The 19354-nt window shown below is 39.0% G+C and overlaps 1 protein-coding gene across 2 annotated transcripts in view; it reads right to left on the bottom strand.

Annotated features, from left to right (window-relative positions):
* Positions 1-345: 345 nt before the first annotated feature.
* The window catches only part of LOC147893000 (protein SUPPRESSOR OF npr1-1, CONSTITUTIVE 1-like), a 50723-nt gene continuing 31714 nt past the window's right edge, over positions 346-19354 (bottom strand). The window contains exons 5-7 of one of the 2 annotated variants that reach the window (XM_087387279.1): positions 16838-17910; positions 16475-16729; positions 346-1553 (exon numbers count right to left, since the gene is read on the bottom strand). In XM_087387279.1, coding sequence (XP_087243405.1) covers positions 543-1553; positions 16475-16729; positions 16838-17910 — 2339 coding nt within the window. In that variant the 3' untranslated portion in view covers positions 346-542. The remainder of the gene's footprint in view (positions 1554-16474; positions 16730-16837; positions 17911-19354) is intronic. The other variant, XM_087387280.1, reaches the window with a different exon arrangement.

Genomic DNA, 19354 nt, shown 5'->3' with positions numbered 1-19354 from the left:
AATTTTTTGATTGATGCCCTAGATAAGGTAACTAGGAAGTGTTCCATTTTCTCTAGTTTGCACTCTTACTAGTTATGTTCATTTCAAACTAGTAAATGATATAGAGAATCTCTTCTTTTCCAATACTGAGAACGTCTCAAAGTTCCTTGTGGTGAAAACGAGAGTAGAAAAGAAAACATTAGTACGACTGTCTTTGTAAGCTTTTGAGTTCGCAGTGATCCAGCCGGATTTCGGAGGTTCTTGAGAACCGTATGTCGAGACTTGAACAAACAGTCTTTATGCAGCGACTTTTAATAGTGCCGCTTGAACGGAAGTTTTGATGAAATAAAAGAAAGATTTGGCATTGTCATTGATTGGCAATCGGTATAGAAGCACAAACGAACTGCACCGGCGTGTGAGAAGTCATCGACCTAAGGTCGAGCTGATGACTTTTAGAATCCAAAATAATATAACACAGAAGGAGCAACTCCCAAAACACGGCTACGTAAACAGGTCGAAGATGACATCAAAGGATTCATGCCTTGCTGCGTTAACGTATGCGGTCACAATTCGTCAATTGTCAAGCGTGTCAATTGTGACAATCCCTGAGGAAGGGTTTGCAGCGACATAGCCTCTGGAATCCACAGCTCCGTCAAGCTCGTCAGTTGTTCGATTTCTTGTGGCAGTTGGGGGGGTACGGGACAATCCTTGGATGTCCAGATATGGAGCTTCTCTAAGCCCTTCAGTTGTGCAATTTGTGGAGGTAAAGTTTCCACTGGATAGCAAAATCGCAAATCAAGGGTACGCAGGTTGGTCAAGCTGCAGATTTCTTGTGGGAAGGCGTGCACATGTGTTAAAGGCAGCAATGCAGGTTGTTGGAAAATCGAGAGGCGTCGTTGAGGCAGGTTGAGGCATTGACGCCGCCGCTGCTGCTGCTGCTGCAGTGGAGTTTCCGAGCGTAGTTGAGATGAGTCGTTTAGAGGCACGAGTCGATGTCGAGGAAGGCAACTGCACCCATCCAAGCCCAAGTACTCCAAGCGCGTGAGGTGCCCAAACGTGCCATCCGGAAGCGGCCCTAGTTTACTGCAACACTCCAATACCAGCGTCTGCAAGCTGGTCATCCCCGTTGGAAGCGATCGGAGGCTGGAACAGTGGCCCAAGTACAGTTCCCGCAAGGCTGTGAGACTCGCCATCTCAGCTGGTAGCGAGAGGAGGCTCTCACAACCGTACAAGTTGAGTTTTTTCAAGGCTATGAGAGTCGTCGCCATCTCAGCTGGTAGCGAGAGGAGGCTCTCACAACCGGACAAGTCGAGTTCTTGCAAGGCTGTGAGACTCGCCATCTCAGCTGGTAGCGAGAGGAGGCTCTCACAATCGGACAGGTTGAGTTCTTGCAAGGCTGTGAGGTTGGCTATTCCTTGGGGTAGAGATTCTAGCTCTCTACAATTATGTAATGTCAGCTCCTTGAGAGAGCGGAAACAAGCAAGAGACTCCACATCTTGCAAGTCCTCCCAGTTCCATAATATCAACGATTGAAGGTTGTGCAAGGAGCTGCTGCACCCTGCCCCTGTAAGCACCTGCAATCAGTGTTCACAGAAAAACCTGTAAACAAAATCTTTTCACAACTTTGTAAAACCTCCAAAATTTCAGCAATTTAGTTATATTTTAGCTTTAAAATACCCATGGAGAGGAAGATCTTTAAGCAATCCACCATTAGATAATGCATCAATAAAATATATGTGCTAGTGAAAAGCTTTAGAGCCTTATTTTGAGAAAACCACGTTACTATAGGAAGAAGGTAAAAGCAAAAACAAGCATGGTACATTGACAATGAGAATTGGCAATTCTTACTCAAGTTTTGTCTAAGAAATGAGCTCAACACTTGTAAAAGCTTTATCTCCTAAAACCTCTCTCGAGCCTCTTTATGCACCTAATTGCCCTTCACCCAAGTCTCTCTCCGTGTGTGTATGCACGTGTGTCATTGAGGTTAAAAGCTAATGTCTCTGTGTAAAGAGAGATCTTCTTTCTTTCTTCACAAACTTACAAGCTAACCCAATTCTTTGTATGCACTTGATGATTCCAGTGCGACTGTTATGATTCATGAAATTTTCATGCAAGGGAACCCATAATTAAGCTTTGAGATTGTCTTATCCAAGAATCGAGAGAGAGAGAGAGAGAGAGAGAGAGAGAGCTTCTTCGATGGCCAAGTTTATTAATAGAGAAGATAAAGCATTGGGAACATCATGGCACACGAAAATTGTTGAACTCTAGAACATCCAAAATGTGTGGAAAACATCATATGAAGCTTCGTCCCATCTGAATCTACTTTGCCATATAAGAAACTGACTAGAAGTGAATAGTGTATTCATAAATTTAATGAGCCAGTTTATGGTCATAACCCGGGAGTTCACTAAGCGATATGTAAGATAGCACATGAGTTCAATAAAAGGGGTTTTATAAGTTCTTTTGCAGTTACCAAAAATATGCATGCACAAGGGTTATAAAGGCCACTTATGACTTGTTTTATTGAATGCACGTGATGTAATGAACCCCTCGGGGTCATGATCATAAAAGGACTTTATTTAATTAAAGAAAAACTATCCTCCACACTACTAAACAATAACAATTGGCACTAGAAGTCCAAGGTAATATGCTATAATTCTAGAGACAGACATCAAATTACTATTGCACTTGGAGAGTTGAAGATCCACAAAGAAATGAAATCACAAATAGGACAATGCGGCAATATGCACATTCTACAAAGAAAAAGAATGGTAGTTTAGATCAATCCAGGGAATTAAATGACAAGTGCTTATTTTTTAAATGGCATGCATGTTATTGAGAACAATTGTAAAAGGCAATACCTTAACTCACGGGGGGGCAAAACCTTTAGGATAAGAAAGAGCCCAAATGGTTCATACGAATAATTAAAAAGAACTAAGTGTTTATAGCAAGATTTAGAAGTATCTATGTAGTATATAGATTCTTTGTAATTTTTTAACACAAAGCCAAGCTATATAAAACTAACATTAGAGGTTCTAAAAGGGGAAATTCAATGGTTCCATTCAATCGAGCTATTTGATAAATCTCACAATGCATTTCTTGAAGATAATAAATGACTTCTAATAAAGGGAATAATCGATATCAAAGCATGCTTCATTCATGATACTCTTGCAATAGACACGAGGAAGAATCCAATCATTAAGCATCTTCAAGTATTTAGTTTTCATGTTTCGGTCCATGTAAAAAGTATACCATAGGAGTGCACCAGACATGGTGGGGGTCCTAGTGGATATTGTGTGGTTTAGTTGGAAACGTCTGACTAGCTTGTGATTTGTCATACTAGACGATAGATATTGTGGGTGATTCCATATTAATAATGATGTCGATGGCGTTATTAGTGGTATGCTTGCTTATTGTACTTTGAACACCATTATATTCGGATCAATTGATTCGGTGATACGTTGAATTGATTGTCAATAACTAATGTAATCAATGGCTTAAGTACAAGTGATGGAATTAATGACGATGATTGGAGTTGGAGTTAGTGTAAGAGTGCTGATTGATGTATTGCATAGTGCATATCATATGGCCATGGGGAGGCCATGGGTCAATTTTGTATTTCATTGATACTATTAAACCTAGAGCAATATTATGGTAGAAAACATAAACCATTTTTTTATAAAGCAAGTCCATAGTGACTTTGTAAATAGTATGGGATGTAGATCATTTTGGATAAAGTGAGCCCAAATTGGCTTTATAAAAAGTAATCCGTTACTTTGGGAAAAAGGAATGCTTATGCACTATTATTGACTCTTTGTCTTTGTAATATGCAATTATAAATACTCTAGATGGGAAGCAAGAGCCACCATCTAGAAGGGGAAAATCACAGCCCATGCATGATGCAACATCCCTCTCTCTTCTCTCTAGTCTCTCTTATTCCTTTCTTTTAGTTCATGCTTTTATTTGTTCTTTGTATCATAAATGTACAATCTCGTCCAATGTGAATTCATCCTCATCGCTCTGGGAGTTTAGATATAGAGCCAACACTCAATGTCATGCAAACAAGATTTCGAAGCTAGAGATGCGAATTTAGCACTAAGAATCCATTTGTTCAAAGCAAACACACAGGTAACCATCATCAAGGATTTTCTCCTTTCACAAGAAATTGTTTCTCATATCATGATTTGTCCAATAGGTTATGAAAAAGTTGAGATTGATCTTATAGAGCCGCGTAATATAGTTCAAAGCAAAAAAGAGCTTCTCCTTTTTATAACAATATTTCTGCAAGCGCTTTGACTCCCAAGCTCTATACCTAGAGCGATTCTTAAATAGAGGACCTTCACTCGTTCGCTTTTAAACTTGATTGATGACTACATTTGTGCTTGCACTCTTCTCTTACACTCCAGTCAGATGGAGAAATCTTTTGGATAGGCTAGATGATCGTTAATGTTGTTTACTTTGATTCGAAGCTCTCCTAGCATTCCAGGCTAGGAAGCAATACTAGCATACATTTCTCGTGCAATTTAGTTTTTCCTTTTCTACTATGACACCCTTCACAACGCCACAAGCCCACACCCAATGCTAATGTTTGAAAGGTAAGTACTCTGGGGGTGTTGAAGGATATTTAAATCATTAAGAATGGTAGGACTCAAGTCTTGAGGTCTTGAGAAGTGAATTATTAGGATTGCTTCCATGAAGAATGAGTCTATCAAGCATCACATAGGCAATGGAATTTACATCTGAGGTATCATAGCTCTATCATAGTAGCAACAGCAAGCACATGAAACTGTGAACTTGTAACCTCAATGGGACCGTATAGAAGAGGAGCAAGGCGTGGATTAGTATCCATAATCACCATTCCGCGACAACTTTGAAGATATGCAGCATCAGGAGCTCCGCAGCAAGCGAGAATCTCTACTCTCTCAAAAAATTTGTAAAGTGGATCTCCAAAGGTAACATGATGGAGGTGCTTGAGGAGGGATAGTTTCAACCAACATTGCCAAGTATAGCTATGGAATCTGAGGTGCCACAAAACCTTGCTCAAGAGCAACGTCCTTGAATCCAAAAGCAACAATTTCTCTTTGTCCAATAGTGTTGCAGAATGTGATATAAGGGTAGCCAATTTGACAAGTAAATTGGTTTCAAGTTTTGGGAAAGTGGTGTATACAAAGCACCAAATTTATGCAACTAGATCTTACTAAGTTGACTTGGATGCACAATTGGAGTACACCAATATATATTGTAATGAAGGGAGCGATGGAAGACATGTGATTTGCGAGCTATCTATAGGTAGCTCATCTACTCAAGGCACTCAAAGTAATGATCGACATCTAATGATGAAAAGAAGAAGAATGCTTTTCCATGGACTTGGTTCAAGGAGGATCAATGGCAAACATAGATACGCATTCTATCTCCTACATAATTTTCACTTAAATTGCTTTTCTTTGGTTCTTACCTATAGAATAATGCATATAACGTCAAGTGTTTTGCCAAAGCTAAGTAAGCATAAGAAAAAGAAAGGGTATGATCACACAATCATTCAAAAGGCTCTATAGGGATTACAACACTATGAACTCTGGAATTAAAATTTTACGAGTCATCTAGTTAAAATCAGTTTGATGTTATAATTCATTGAAAACATTCCTTATGCTTAAGATAACATGTGAGATCAATTTATATATGGTTTAAGAAGAGTAAATCTATGTTGTATTGTATGTGTGGTCATAGAAGTGAAACTTTTAAGAAGAAAAGATTCTTGTGTACCAACTCAAAGGATTGAATGAACGGTTTATTTGAGTAGACAAATACATATTATTTTACATGATATCGCTTAGTACATATAGTATAATTGAAGCAGAGAAAGCATATGTTTGATTTAGATCCCATAATGACATTCTTGCTAAGCAAGAGGGGTTAGACATCAATGTGGAACAAGAACATCACTTTGAAATAATTCTTTATGCCATTGCATATATTAAGGTTGAAAAGGATACTTAGTATGTGAGATAATGTCTTCTATGCATTTTCTAGTGGCAGTTAAAGAAAATATATATTGGACTATTACTCGTTGCCAAGGTTAATGAAAAACTTTGGAGTGTGATTAGATAATGATGTACATATATTCTTCTATTGACTACAGATTGATATGTCACTTATTGTTTCCTTCAACGTCATACTAGTATGGAAGTATAGATGTTGAGGAATTTGACAAATATAATGCTTGGATCTATACCAAAGTAACATAGGCAATTAATGGATGCGGTATAGTATTTTCTATTGGTACAAGATAAGAGTAAAAATAATCTCTCAAAATGTTATTCACTATTTCTTGGTTAATGAGAGTTTAACATCTCTTCAATATATTTTTAACCATCTTGATGATGATACTTGAACATGAACGCTTGTTGATCAACAACCCCAAAAGAAAAATAATCTCTCAAGATAAGAGTTACAAAAATAATCTCTCAAAATGTTATTCACTATTTCTTGGTTAATGAGAGTTTAACATCTCTTTAATATATTTTTAACCATCTTGATGATGATACTTGAACATGAACGCTTGTTGATCAACAACCCCAAAAGAAAATGTTTATGTCAAATATTTGCTCAAGTTTAATAGTGGATTTTTGAATGATTTTTTTGAGATTTTCCAAACCACATCAATTCCTATAATCAAACACCCAACTGAGGCCAATTGCAATCCAAGCAAGAGGGATGTTACAAAATTATATTTTTTGATATTTCTTGCTAAGGAAATTATTTTATTTTAATCGTGTGACTATGGTAAAGTATTCCATAGGAGCGCCCCGGACGTGGTGGGGATCTTAGTGGTTACTTTGTCTGGTTTAGTTAGGGATGCCTAACTAGCTGTGATTTGCCATGCTAAATGGTTGGTATTATGGGTGATTCCATGTTAATACTGATGTCGCTAGTGTTATTGATGATATGTTTGAATATTGTATTTTAAGCATCGTTTTATTGGAATCAATTGATTCAGTGATTCGTTCAATTGATTAATAATAACTTATGTGATCAACGGCTTGAGTGCAGGTGATGTAACTAATGACAAGGATTGGAGTTAGTGCAAGGATACGAATGGAGATGTCGCAGGACACATAGCATACGACCATGGGCCAATTTTGTATTTCATTGATACTTTTAAACCTTGGGCAATATTGTGGTAGAAGACATAAACCATTTTTGGACAAAGTCCGTCCAACATAAACCATTTTTGGCCAAGTCCATCCAAAGTGACTATGTAAAAAGTATGGGATGTAAATCATTTTCGATAAAGTAAGCCCAAAGTGGCTTTGTAAAAAGTAATCCTTACTTTAGAAAAAAGGGATGCTTTTGGATGTACTATTATTAGCTCTTTGTTTTTGTAATAAGCAATTATAAATACTCTAAATGGGAAGTAAGAGCCACCATCTAGAGGAGGCAAATTGGATTGCATGCATGATGCAACATCCCTCTCTCTTCTCTCTCACTTATTCATTTCCTTTAAATGATCTTTTTCTTTATTCTTTGCATCATGATTTTTATGGCTCATCAATTTGTGGAATAGTTAATATCCATTTTTGTAACAGTCATGAGGACCCAAGAGAGGTTTCAAATTACTTTTATAACTATACAAGGGGAGATGTTGCAATAGCAATGCCGAGAACAATAAGAGTCAAAACCCAAGGAAATAGATAGCCTAAGGTAAATCCCAATTTATAAGAGTCCAGCCAAAACAAGAAAATTGAATCTTGCTTTGGATAAAGAAGAAGAAAAGTCTATATACATAGGTGAACAACTCACACATAAAGAACAAAAAGAATTAAAGCACTACTGATGGAATACAAGCATTGTATGGCTTGGAAATGAAAGGGATTTCCCTCGAAGTTACAATACATAAGATATCTATTGCGGAAGGATCCAAACCTAAGGTATGTGGACCCTACAAAATAAATCATAGTATAGTACTCGTGTCCATGAAGAACTTGAAAAGCTGCTAGATGCCAGTTTCATCTATGAGATTGAGCACACCGACTGGGTGTCACCGATTGTGAATGTTCCAAATATGAACAAGAGAATACAGAGCATGCGAGGAAGCCTTCCATGACACCCAAGGCAAGCTAGCATACTGTAATAAGCCGATCTTCTTGAGCCATTTCTAATGCTTAGACAGGTCCAATGATACCTTGAAATTTGTGAAGCTTGCTGTTGTGAGCATCTACTTCTTCTGGGGTGGAAGTGGTGGTTTGTCATCCAATTTCGTCTCCTCCGAATCTGGGATGTGTACAATCTTCTCCATGGTCGGGCTTTGGCGTGGGCTTTTTCGAGCAGGGGTGAGAGATCTCTTAGGAACCATGGCTACGTTAAGGAGCACTGTAGTGCTTAAGAGTTGGAGGTTTGGCTCTAACTCTTTTGCTAGGATGAAAAATGTGATACGATGGCCTCTTTTGGGTGCCATATGTAGAGGAGGCTCGTGGGAAAATCTTGTGTTGATCTGTTGTTGTAATGGACGGTTCGTCAATGCCGCATGCAACGAACTGGTAGTGTTTTTCGACGTGTGTGAGGGACTAATCATCTTTCATTTGGCACTACGAGAGGTATTCTTGATGATGGAGTTCATCGGGGAGGGGTCGGCAAGAACGGTTATTGTGAGGGTGTGAGCCTCATCCAAGGGAACAGGCTTGTCAAGACAAGGGTCAAATTCATACCATGTACATCCTTTGGGTGTCCTGTCAGTACGAAGGATCTATCATGTGTGGCACAGATTGTGTTGTTATTGGAGCAGGGTCGGGGCACTATCAAAGACTCATCTGTACGTCGAAGCTGTGTCGGATGGCAAAATATAGTAGTCGGATCAGAGGCGCAACATTGCCTTTTGTGCGAAGTGGATCAAAAGCGAATGTCAAATATGTTGCAACAATCAAAGATCACTACCGCCTACCATTAATACAAACAGTTTTGAAACAGATAGTTAGGTTCGAAATCTATAGCTTCTCGAGAGCTTCTCGGATGGGTTCAACAGGTACAACCAAGTATAGATTGCTCCTAAAGATCAGTCAAAGAAAGCCTTTACCACAGAAAGGGATCTTTTTGTATATATAGTCATGCCATTTGGATTATGTAATGCCCCAGCCACTTTTCAAAGGGTCATGTACACCACCTTCAAGGAATTTCTCAATAAGTTTCTACAAGTCTTTCTAGATGACTTGTACGTACATTCAAGTAAAAAGGATCACTTGAAATATCTTGAAGATATATTGAAAAAATGCAAAGTATGACATCTCCTTGATCCTCTAAAATGCCAATTCTTGGTCACGCATGGAGTAGTCTTGGGACATATAGTCTCTAGACATGTGATTACTACTAACATGGATAAAATCAAAATCATCATGGAACTTTCCCCTCCACAAAATACCTCGGGGGGGTCACTATGTATAAACCCTCTAAATCACGTGCGTTCAAGGCCTATATTTAAAATCCCTTATCTGTAAAAAAATTCATTAATAAAATGTACCCCTTTTCTATACAAATCTGTAAATTTTTTCCAAAACTATTTTAAATAGTCCCTTATGTATATTTATTTCTGTAAATTTTAGAAATAAAAAAAATCCTTCTGTTGAACTCACGTGATAGGGTTACATATGATGAGTGACCCCCCCGAGCAAAATACTAAGTATGTCCAAGTATTTATGGGTCAAGAAGGATACTATAGAAGATTCATCCTCAGGTATGCCATGAGTGCAAGACCCCTATACAAGCTACTAATCAAATTATCATGGCCAAAAGAATGTGAGCAAGCATTTGAAATTCTGAAGTGGAGATTGATCATCATAGTTCCCGTACTAATGGCTCCAACTTTGGACATTGAATTTTATGTGCATAATGATGGTTCCAACTATGCAGTAGGAAGTGTCTTGTGTCAACCTCAAAAATACAACAAAGACTACCCAATATGCTTTGCAAGTAGGAAATTCAATGATGTAGTGATGAACTCCACCACCACAGTTAGAAAAGCCCTAGCAATGGTCTACAGTGTAAAGAAATTTTGACATTATCTATTAGCGATTAACTTTGTATTCTACACTGATCATCAAGCCTTGGTGTATCTTGTTAATCAACCATGTAACACTGGTCAAATAACTAGGTGGCTTCTACTCCTACAAACATTTAACTTCGAAATAGTAGTGAGGAAAGGACCCCGGCATTACATCGCAGATCACATGTCCAGCTTGATGACAGGAGAAGAGCAACATGGAGTAGAGATGCTTGCTAGATGCCGCACTATTCCAAATTAATGATGTCTGAGATTGGTGTGTAGACCTAATTAGGTATTTAAAAACAGGAAGGCCACTCCCTGAAATGAAACCAATGGGTGCTAGAAAGTTAACCTTAAAAGCTGCCCCCTACCAATCGATAGCAAGTCAACGATGGGCAAATAAAGTACTTAGAAGATGTGTTATGCCCCATGAAATCAAGCCAATCATTAGACAAGCCCATGAAGGCATAATGGGAGGTCACTTCGCCAGTGAAGCAATAGCACGAAAAATCCTCTTAACAAGATATTGATGGGTGAATACTCTGAGCAGATGCCTATGACATATAAAGAGTTGTGATGTATGACAAAGAACAATTAAGCCCCAACACAAAGACTTCAACTTGCTAACAACAATTGTTACACATAAACCATGTAAAAAATGTGAGATTGATTTTGTGGTACCTATACATCCACTTGCAAAGGAAACACATGCATGCTACATCATTGTGGCCACAGACTACTTCACCGAGTGGGTTGAAGCTAAAGTAGTAAGGAAAGCAAATGCAAGAAGCACAACAAAGTTCTTATACGAGAACTTTTGAGTGGCTTTATGGTTGTTCATTAAAAAAGCACATCCTACTATCCCTAAGGTAATGGACAAGCTGAGTCCACCAACAAAATACTATGCATTATCCTCCCCAAGCGATCTGCCTCGGTAGAAAAGCTAAATGCAGCCTTATGAACATATAGAACCACACTTAAGGTCACTATAAGATCTACGCCTTTCAATTGGTGTGCGGACGGTAAACAGTGGTTGTACTGAAATTCATCATATCAAGCCTATGCATAGCAGTGCAAGAACGCATGGGAATCCCTTCAAGAAAGGCTCCATTAATTGTTAGAAGCATACAGAAATGAGGTTAGTAGCCTATCAAGCCATTACAACCGAAAAACGAAGAGGAAAGGCATGGTTTGACAGAAATCTCAAAGCTAAAGATACCAAGAAAGGTAACTTAGTCCTCCTCTGTAATACCAAAATCCATAGGGATAAGATTAAATATCTAGGTTAAGGACTTTACAGAGTAAACCAAATGAATTCAATTGAAATTATGCTACTAGAGATACTTGAAGTCCAGTTCACGTCAACAATCAATGGAAGCAGACTCCAGCACTACTATGACAACTCGCAACTTCTACACGATAACACGTAAGCCATCCTTGACAACACCAGAGCTTTGAAAGTCCCAAATCTCTCCTAGTGAGCACCAGATTGTCACACATGTACTCACTTGCTTACATATGTTTTCACACATTTAGAGATGATGACTGGGTCCTAGCTGCTCTCTGAATTTCCCGCAAATAAGCATACAGATAATCCTTGCCTAGTTTGTTACACGATTTTGCTAAACACAATAAATTATATCAATAAAAACTTTGCAACACACTTTCATTTCACTCTCTCTAAGCATGTCATGAATTCACATATTTCACAACACACATATTGTCCTCATGCACAGCTATCACACCTACATACACACTGATCTATAAGTTTAATGACCAGGATACAATCCTATCAAAAATGGATGCAGGATGTGAAGAAATGCCAAAGCTAAAGAAGATTTGATGGAAGAATCTGCAGCATTATCAACAAGAGCCACACCCAAGCTCACAGTTAACTACCTCTCAACTGAAGCAACGTCCTCTCAACTGAAGCAATGTCTTCATATGCTTTAATATTTGAAGGGCATCATCGAATTTGGGCTCATTTACCAAATTAGATCCGACTTTCATTAAATGAATGTCATTTGTGTATTGGTGTGAATCATTTTGTCCTTTTCAGCTCCTAGTTAATTTTAGCAGTAAAGAGAGGCTTTCATGTTGCGAATAAGCCCACAAAGTAAAAGAGTTTCTAGTGTGCTTCATTCAAGGATGTCAAGTTGGTATTTGTTTCTAAGACAATGTTTACGACATGAGGCATAACGAATCAATTTCCTACCATGGTATTAGAAAATCGGATCTGTTTGAAAGCTTTCAAGCATAGTGTCAAAGTTGCATATACCATCGTTAGAGGTTGCAAATTTTCTACCCAGCATGCAAATGTATGTGCTTTTGATGTGCATCTTTCCTTGAAGATAGTGCATAATCATTCCTAGTCATGGTACACAAAGGTGTAGTTCTTTGTCTCATATTGGTAAGAAAAGTAGGTGCAATGATGCACGGAGTCATGCTACACTAAAAACTATGCTGGTAATAGGGTTTGCACAAAATGATGAGCTCTCTACTATAAGTCTCTACCTTAATAAACAAAGCATTCACACGCATTTCCATGTGTCTCCTCTCTCCTTTGGCTCTTACTTAGCATTCATGAAAAATATGTTACCAATGTAAGAGCCTCACACATGGATTAGAGGTCTCCTGTTATGAGGCCACAAGCGAGGCTATTTTATCGACAATCATTACACATTGCTATAGCTATCGTTAGTGTGTTAAAAGAGTGTGGGTAGAAATCGTCAATTAAGGAAAGTTCTTATACTAGATGGAGAGCCGCCTCATGCAAGATCCTCAATATGCTCCCCTAAAAAGATTTCCTTGGCTTGTGAAAGAGCTGTATTAAATGGTTAGATGATCGCATGCAAGTAACCCTTGCTCAGTGGCCTTAGATTGCTATGTGATATGTTGGTTGTTAAGGTAAATGTCCAAGTTTCTCACTAATTGTAAGGCATCTTTTCAAGATCCATACATCCCAACATCACATGCTACACTATTCTTACATCAATTTTAGATAAGTCTACAAAGGAGGGTCCACATAAGCATGCCAACATGAAAGAAATTGTGATCAAGCTACATGCATACAAAATCAACAAGGATGAAGCAAAGTGATGTATGGAAGAGATGATAGCATCTTTTTGAAGAAGAAACACATCCTTGTTTTTGTACAATTTCATAATAAGTTTATGCATTTTGAAGCTTATCAAGTTCTAATATATTCAAAAATCTACTTGACAAATTTTGTACATTTTAAGATAAAGTCTACATATTTCCATGCTTTGAAGTTGTTAATTTGAGTTATTGCAATTATTATAATGTGAAATACAAAAATTCATGTATCATGACTTATAAACATTGGGTTGTAATATTAATTTCGAATCATTTGGGAGGTCTTCTACAATTTGAAAGTGCTACATTGTTTTCTTCAAGCACTTAATGTTGTGGCTCATCTTTGTCCCTACATTTGCTTTATTTACATTGTTTCCTTGCCATATGCCCATGGTTTAATCCTCACAATCATCTATGTAAGCTACATACAAACCATAGGACCAAAAAGAGCCATAAAGCTTTTAGAGGATGTCGTAAGGCAAGCATTAGCCCAACGAGAAATGCAAAGGCAAAAGCTATTGCTCTGGCTAGCCTCTATGATGACCCTCATGGTTGGATATCAAATAGGAGCAAAATATCCATCAGTAATAACTAGATCCTTGCCATTTGGCATGCGAAAAATAATGGGCAGGGGTATAGGCCCATAAAGAATTTCACTCACACAACATGTTGTTCGTGAAAGTGCATTGTTTCTTTATTTTAGTAAAATGTTATATGTGAGATTTTTACTATGATATCCTATCGAAGACTCGTGCTTGTAAGGTCAAGGGCTCGTAACCACTACTACTCACAATGTAATCAACATTATTGAGAAGCACTACACATTTGGGTCAGTACATGAGAATCAATTTCCTAGAAGGAATGAGCTTAATACTTGCATTCATGTATTTGAAATATTAATTAGCATCCTTGAGTACAATCACCTCTCTGTGGGAGTGCACGAGGAGGGAAAAGGATCATTGGTGGACAACAAGGCAAACAACTCCACACTATACTTTGTGGGTTAATAATGCCAACATAAGTGAGCACACAACCCACAAGACTATAGGCAGATTGATTAGCATGGCATAAGAGGGCCACACAACTCGCACAAAAGTCTCTCTCTCTCTCTCTCTCTCTCTCCCCCTCTACATTGTAAATGTACTTTCATGTATGGGTTGATACAAGCCACATTAAGTGCCGTGAACCTCACGATTGTCACATTAAACTTTCTTCTAGAAAAAAGATCAAAGTCTGCCATTTACATTTGAAAAAACAGCATTATCATCTACAAAATTACCAAGTAGCACAATCTATCAAAGAACAAAATCACCTTATTAAAATTTAAACTAATCACAATAACGCGGTTCATAGATGCTGACATAAGCAAGCAACATAACCCGCATATTCTTGTTGACAATGCTTGTTTTTTTAACTTTTAGAGACTCCAGCTAGCCCAATTAGTGGGCAATTGATCATCTCAAGGATGGGGATTGTTCAATGTCTTTAGGCTTTATATACTAAATTTCACCATGTGGTAATTACAATTCACTGTGCAATAAAATAAAAATAGTGTAGTGAAGTAAAGTACCATACAATATTTACCATGCCACCATAACTAAATTGTGATCGATCTTGGATTAAAGATGTAACTAGGCTAATTTCTTTGGTATTTCTTTTGTTTGAAAACGTTTACAACATCTAAATTGACCAACTTAAATCTCTTGCAAATCCTTACTAAAATCACGATCTTCAATCAAAGGAGGACAGCCTCTGTTTCAAACTCTATAAACTTTTAAACTTGCACTTCATGGGTAAAGAAACTATAGAATGAAGCAAGGCAATTAAATTTATAAAAAACGAGAAACCACAAAATTTGGGTTATGGTGTTTAATGTTGAATGGAAAAATTTGTTATTTGATAAAGACATAAAGGCTGAACATTGGAAGAGTATTGAGTGCATTGTTGTTAGCCTTGGACTCCGATGCTCCTTTTCTTTAATACTAGATCGAAGTATGTCCCCATACTCATCAAAAAGTCAAAATTTGATGATTTGGGACACTATTAACCATGAAGAGAAGTTGAGTGAACAAAATATGACAAGCATAGAATTAAACTAAGGGGAAGTTGTCAAGTAATTCACATTGAATTTAAAAGAGTAAAGTCCACAATTGAAAAAGTATGATTCATTGATCAATACAACAAGACACTTGAAGTTAGCTAGCCTAGTAAACTAGAGGAGCACCTAATAAAACGTGTAGTTGGGTGATTATCGACAATACTAAAACAATGTACAACAATGAGTTGTTATTATGAAAGGGTGGGTTGTAAGAAGTAGAGAGAATCTCATAACACTTTTTAAAGTCCTATGTTATAAGGTAGCAAGAGTAGTCCTATGTTGGTGCCTCCTTTCTAGTGTTTTGAGTCCTATGTTATAAGGTAGCAAGAGTAGTCCTTAGCATAGGACTCAAAAAATCTATGACATAGGACTACTCTTGCTACCTTATAACATAGGACTAAAGATACTAGAAAGGAGGCACCACCCTAGGTTTTGAACATACCTTTGAAAGCAAGTCTAGCTTCATGTCGATCAAGGGAGACTTTGAATAAAGGATTTCTTTATGTAAGATCAAACCCACCAAAAGAGTTCTATAGGAGAGACAAGTATTTTGTGTACAAGTAATGGGGATGTGGGCTGAAATTGCCAAGCCCTTCTTATGTGCATATCCATTTTTCCTTTCTCTCTTGCCTACCTGATAAATGCATGCATGGCACACATGCAATATAGTACAATTTGAGGGTGATTGAAAGAATAACTATTGGCAGAGCTTAGAAATGGCCATTGGGGTTGGCTAAAGAGAGATGTTTGGGTTTAAGTAGATAGGTTATTGGGTTTGGGGTTGTCACAGGGACAAACTATTGGGACAAGGTGTTAAGATTGAGGCATTTGAGAGAAAGGGTCTCAAGGAAGAGGGACCCATGATTATCAAGGCTGAGACATAGTTGAGGATGGAAACCAGTGGCCGGTAGGGTCTAACTATTGACCCAAATGTAGACTGCTAAAGTATAGAATTCTATTAGATTTAGTGCAATATATTTATTCTATCATTAAATGCGAAATGAATTGTTATTTCAATACTCGATTGACCCTCCTCTTCCTACGGATGTCACCGAAGGACAACCATGAGTCATGCAAGGTGTGTGGGTGAGTTGCAAGAAAAATATATATTTTGCTTTCGTGATGAGCTTCTGTATGTGTGGACATAATTTATTTTAGCAAAAAGGATTGTTTTGCTATATTGAATATTATTGAACATGCGCGTACCAACCTTCCAGCTTGTACTGACATCGAAATTCAAAGCGTGGTAAGAGAAGAAAAGGAGGTACCTTGGAGCTTGCCTCGTTTTGGACATCGTCACAGAAGTAGAGGTATTTAAGAGCAGTGCAGTTCTCGATCGAAAATGGCTTCGATACTGTCCAAGAAGCGTAGGAAAGGTTCTTGAGCACTGGCGCCGCCTCAGTTTCACCTGTTATTGTTACCTCATGTAGAATACGCAACCCTGGCATTTGTTGAAGCTGGTGAGCTTGCACTTTCACCTCTGCTAACCCCACCACCTTTCGCAAGTCACTCTGTTGCGACAGCTTCGTGTAAGGAGACATTGCTAAAACATTCAGCTTCGTGTTCATTGCTCAGCTCTCTATTTCAGCTTCTTTCTCCGAAAGATATAAAATCATGCAAAGTAAGCTCACCTGGTAATGTAGTAGCAGGTCATCAAAGTGTGTTTGGTCCCTTGCGATGCGGAGCTCTTTGTCATCTTCTTTCACGAGTCTCTCGCCCATCGCCCTCAACACATCATGCACGCGCACCCAATCGCTCCCGTCCTTCTCGACAAGCGCACGCTTACGAAGGTTCTCCAGGCGCCTCTCGCCGACCGCCCATCCCACCTCTTGCCAATTTCCCAGATAAGGGAGGAAGGCCACAACGTCTAGGAATGCCGCCTTGGTTGGTGCGTCGAGCAGGTTTATGCTGAACCTCAGACGTGAATACAGCTCATCATTCTCGTCTCCCGTAAGAGCCTCCGCTGCTTCCATCGCCTCAATTGCTCCCTTCCAAACCTCCGGGTCTCTTGGACGACCTTCCGCCGCTATATGCCCGCCCACCACTTTCAATGCCAGAGGTAAACCATCGCACAACTTCAGCAGCTTCTTCTCCAGCGCCTCGATCCCTTCCGACCCTGCAGCCTCTTCGTTCCACGATGGCTCCCCATCACCCTGCTCCACATCCAACAACTCCCTCCACAACAGCTCCTTGGCTTCCTCCCACCCCAGCTTTCCCACGTCGATCTGCTCGACGTAACGGATTTTACGTTTTTTAATTCCATTCACGATGTCCTTGTGTCTTGTAGTCACTATCATTCTACTCCTCGCTGGAAAACATGTTGCCTCTGGTATCAACTCCTCCATATGTGCACCTGCAAGCACATTATCTAAATACAGCAATATGGGCTGTCCCACAGCCTTCAGCTCTTTCTGCAACAAGCGTCTCCCTTGCTGGGTATTGGAAATTTCTTCAGCAATTCCCTTCGCAGATATTTTCTTGATAATCTTCTGCTGGATGCCTGGTAATTCTCTTGCTTCTATTCCCAATCGTAGCTCCTCCGCACAACACCTGTACGTTTGCATCCTTTGAAGCTCGGCAAATATCTCATTCCCGATAGTAGATTTTCCAATTCCGCCCATCCCTTGCAAGCATACTACCACCACATCCGCACAATCCCTATTCAGATGCTCCATAGCCCTTTCCTTTGTGTTGCCTTGACCAACTGCAAGTTCAGAAAATTGAAGCTGGTTAGACATGCTCAAGCACTTTAGTTGACACTCAAAATTCACACACCTCGGCCAATGCATGAATAATTTTCTTTCAGCTATCATTGATTCTGTACACTGTTATCATTCCTCTTCCCCAAACATATTCAGTCGAGTGTGGCAGCAAAATTATTTTTATATAGTTCAACATTGAATCTTGCAAATAGACTCATAAAGCAGCAACATCTGACCACGGACTAAACTTCTGTAACTATCAGATTCCAGTGTTTGAAAGATGTCATTTCATGACCGTTTTCGATATCGGGTTTAAATGCAAAGAAGAAATAACAGAAATGGTCTTCGACTTTTACAACAGCATTATGGTAACTCAGCTCTTTATCATCTAGCTTGCAACTTTCATAAGCTATCACACCATGCTCTTGTTTTAATACAGCTCCAATCCCTCTACCACTCAACTTCTATTGGTAAAAGCCTGAGGAAAATCTGGGCACACAAGAATAGGAGTTGATGTCAAGGCATCTTTCAAGTCTTGGAAACTCTTTTCTGCAATTTTGCCCAGAAAAAGCCTCCTTTTTAACTGATCAGTAAAACGTATTGTAATTCGAGCATAATCTTAGAAAATAGAGGTGGAAGTTCCTTGCTATAGCCAATTCTACCTGCAGCGAAAGGTAAACGAAGAGTTAGCCTAGGAATCACACAGTGCTAATTTCACATCCAACTTCTTTCCTTATATGTACTAGTGTAGAGGGAGAGAGATGTCTAGACAGTGGATGAGCTGTGCTGAAGAGAGAGAATAGAAATAGTAATATAAATTTGTCCAAAAGATGGACCAAACCATATACAAAATGTGAACAGTGTGCCACCATCTATCAGTAAGGTGTTGCCTAGATGTGGACCCCTGTGGCTCCAAAATCTGTTCTCCTACCTTCTCATGGCACCTTCTAAACAATTCAGCCTCTGTGCTCTCCTAGCACTTCTGTGGGCTTCGTAACGATGCCCCACAAAACACACCTTCATGTTGCTCCAATAGACAGCCAAACGGAAGGCAGTGTTTGCCTTGTTGAACCTTTCTCTGCTGAGGCGCAATCTTTGTCCCACAAACTGTGCGCGCTGGACTCCTTGCTGCTCTCCACGACAGCCTAATGTGTGGCCAGAATGGATACAATTAAGGGCCTTTTATAGGCTTGGAGACCTTACAGAAATACCTCACCAGTCAGCAGACTGGCCGACTGGCTGACTTGCTGGTGCAGACACAAAGTTGCCTAACTGCTACTCAATCTTGCCACATGTCATCGCCTCAGTAAAGCACCTATCTGCTGACTGTTTTAACACTTCCCTGACCTCCAAATCAGCTCCAAACATGTCCCGCATGCTGCAGTCTGCTGCACATTCGTATAGAATTGCTTGCATACTTCTGTTTTGGCCCTGATAGTTCCATCT

This window comes from Dipteris shenzhenensis, chromosome 16 (genome assembly GCF_047967505.1).
Source record: "Dipteris shenzhenensis isolate YYH24624 ecotype China chromosome 16, Dip_SZ_1.0, whole genome shotgun sequence".
In the NCBI taxonomy this organism is placed as follows: Eukaryota; Viridiplantae; Streptophyta; class Polypodiopsida; order Gleicheniales; family Dipteridaceae; genus Dipteris; species Dipteris shenzhenensis.
Note: the sequence above shows the minus strand (reverse complement) of the source record. Positions and strands in the feature narration are given on the sequence as shown.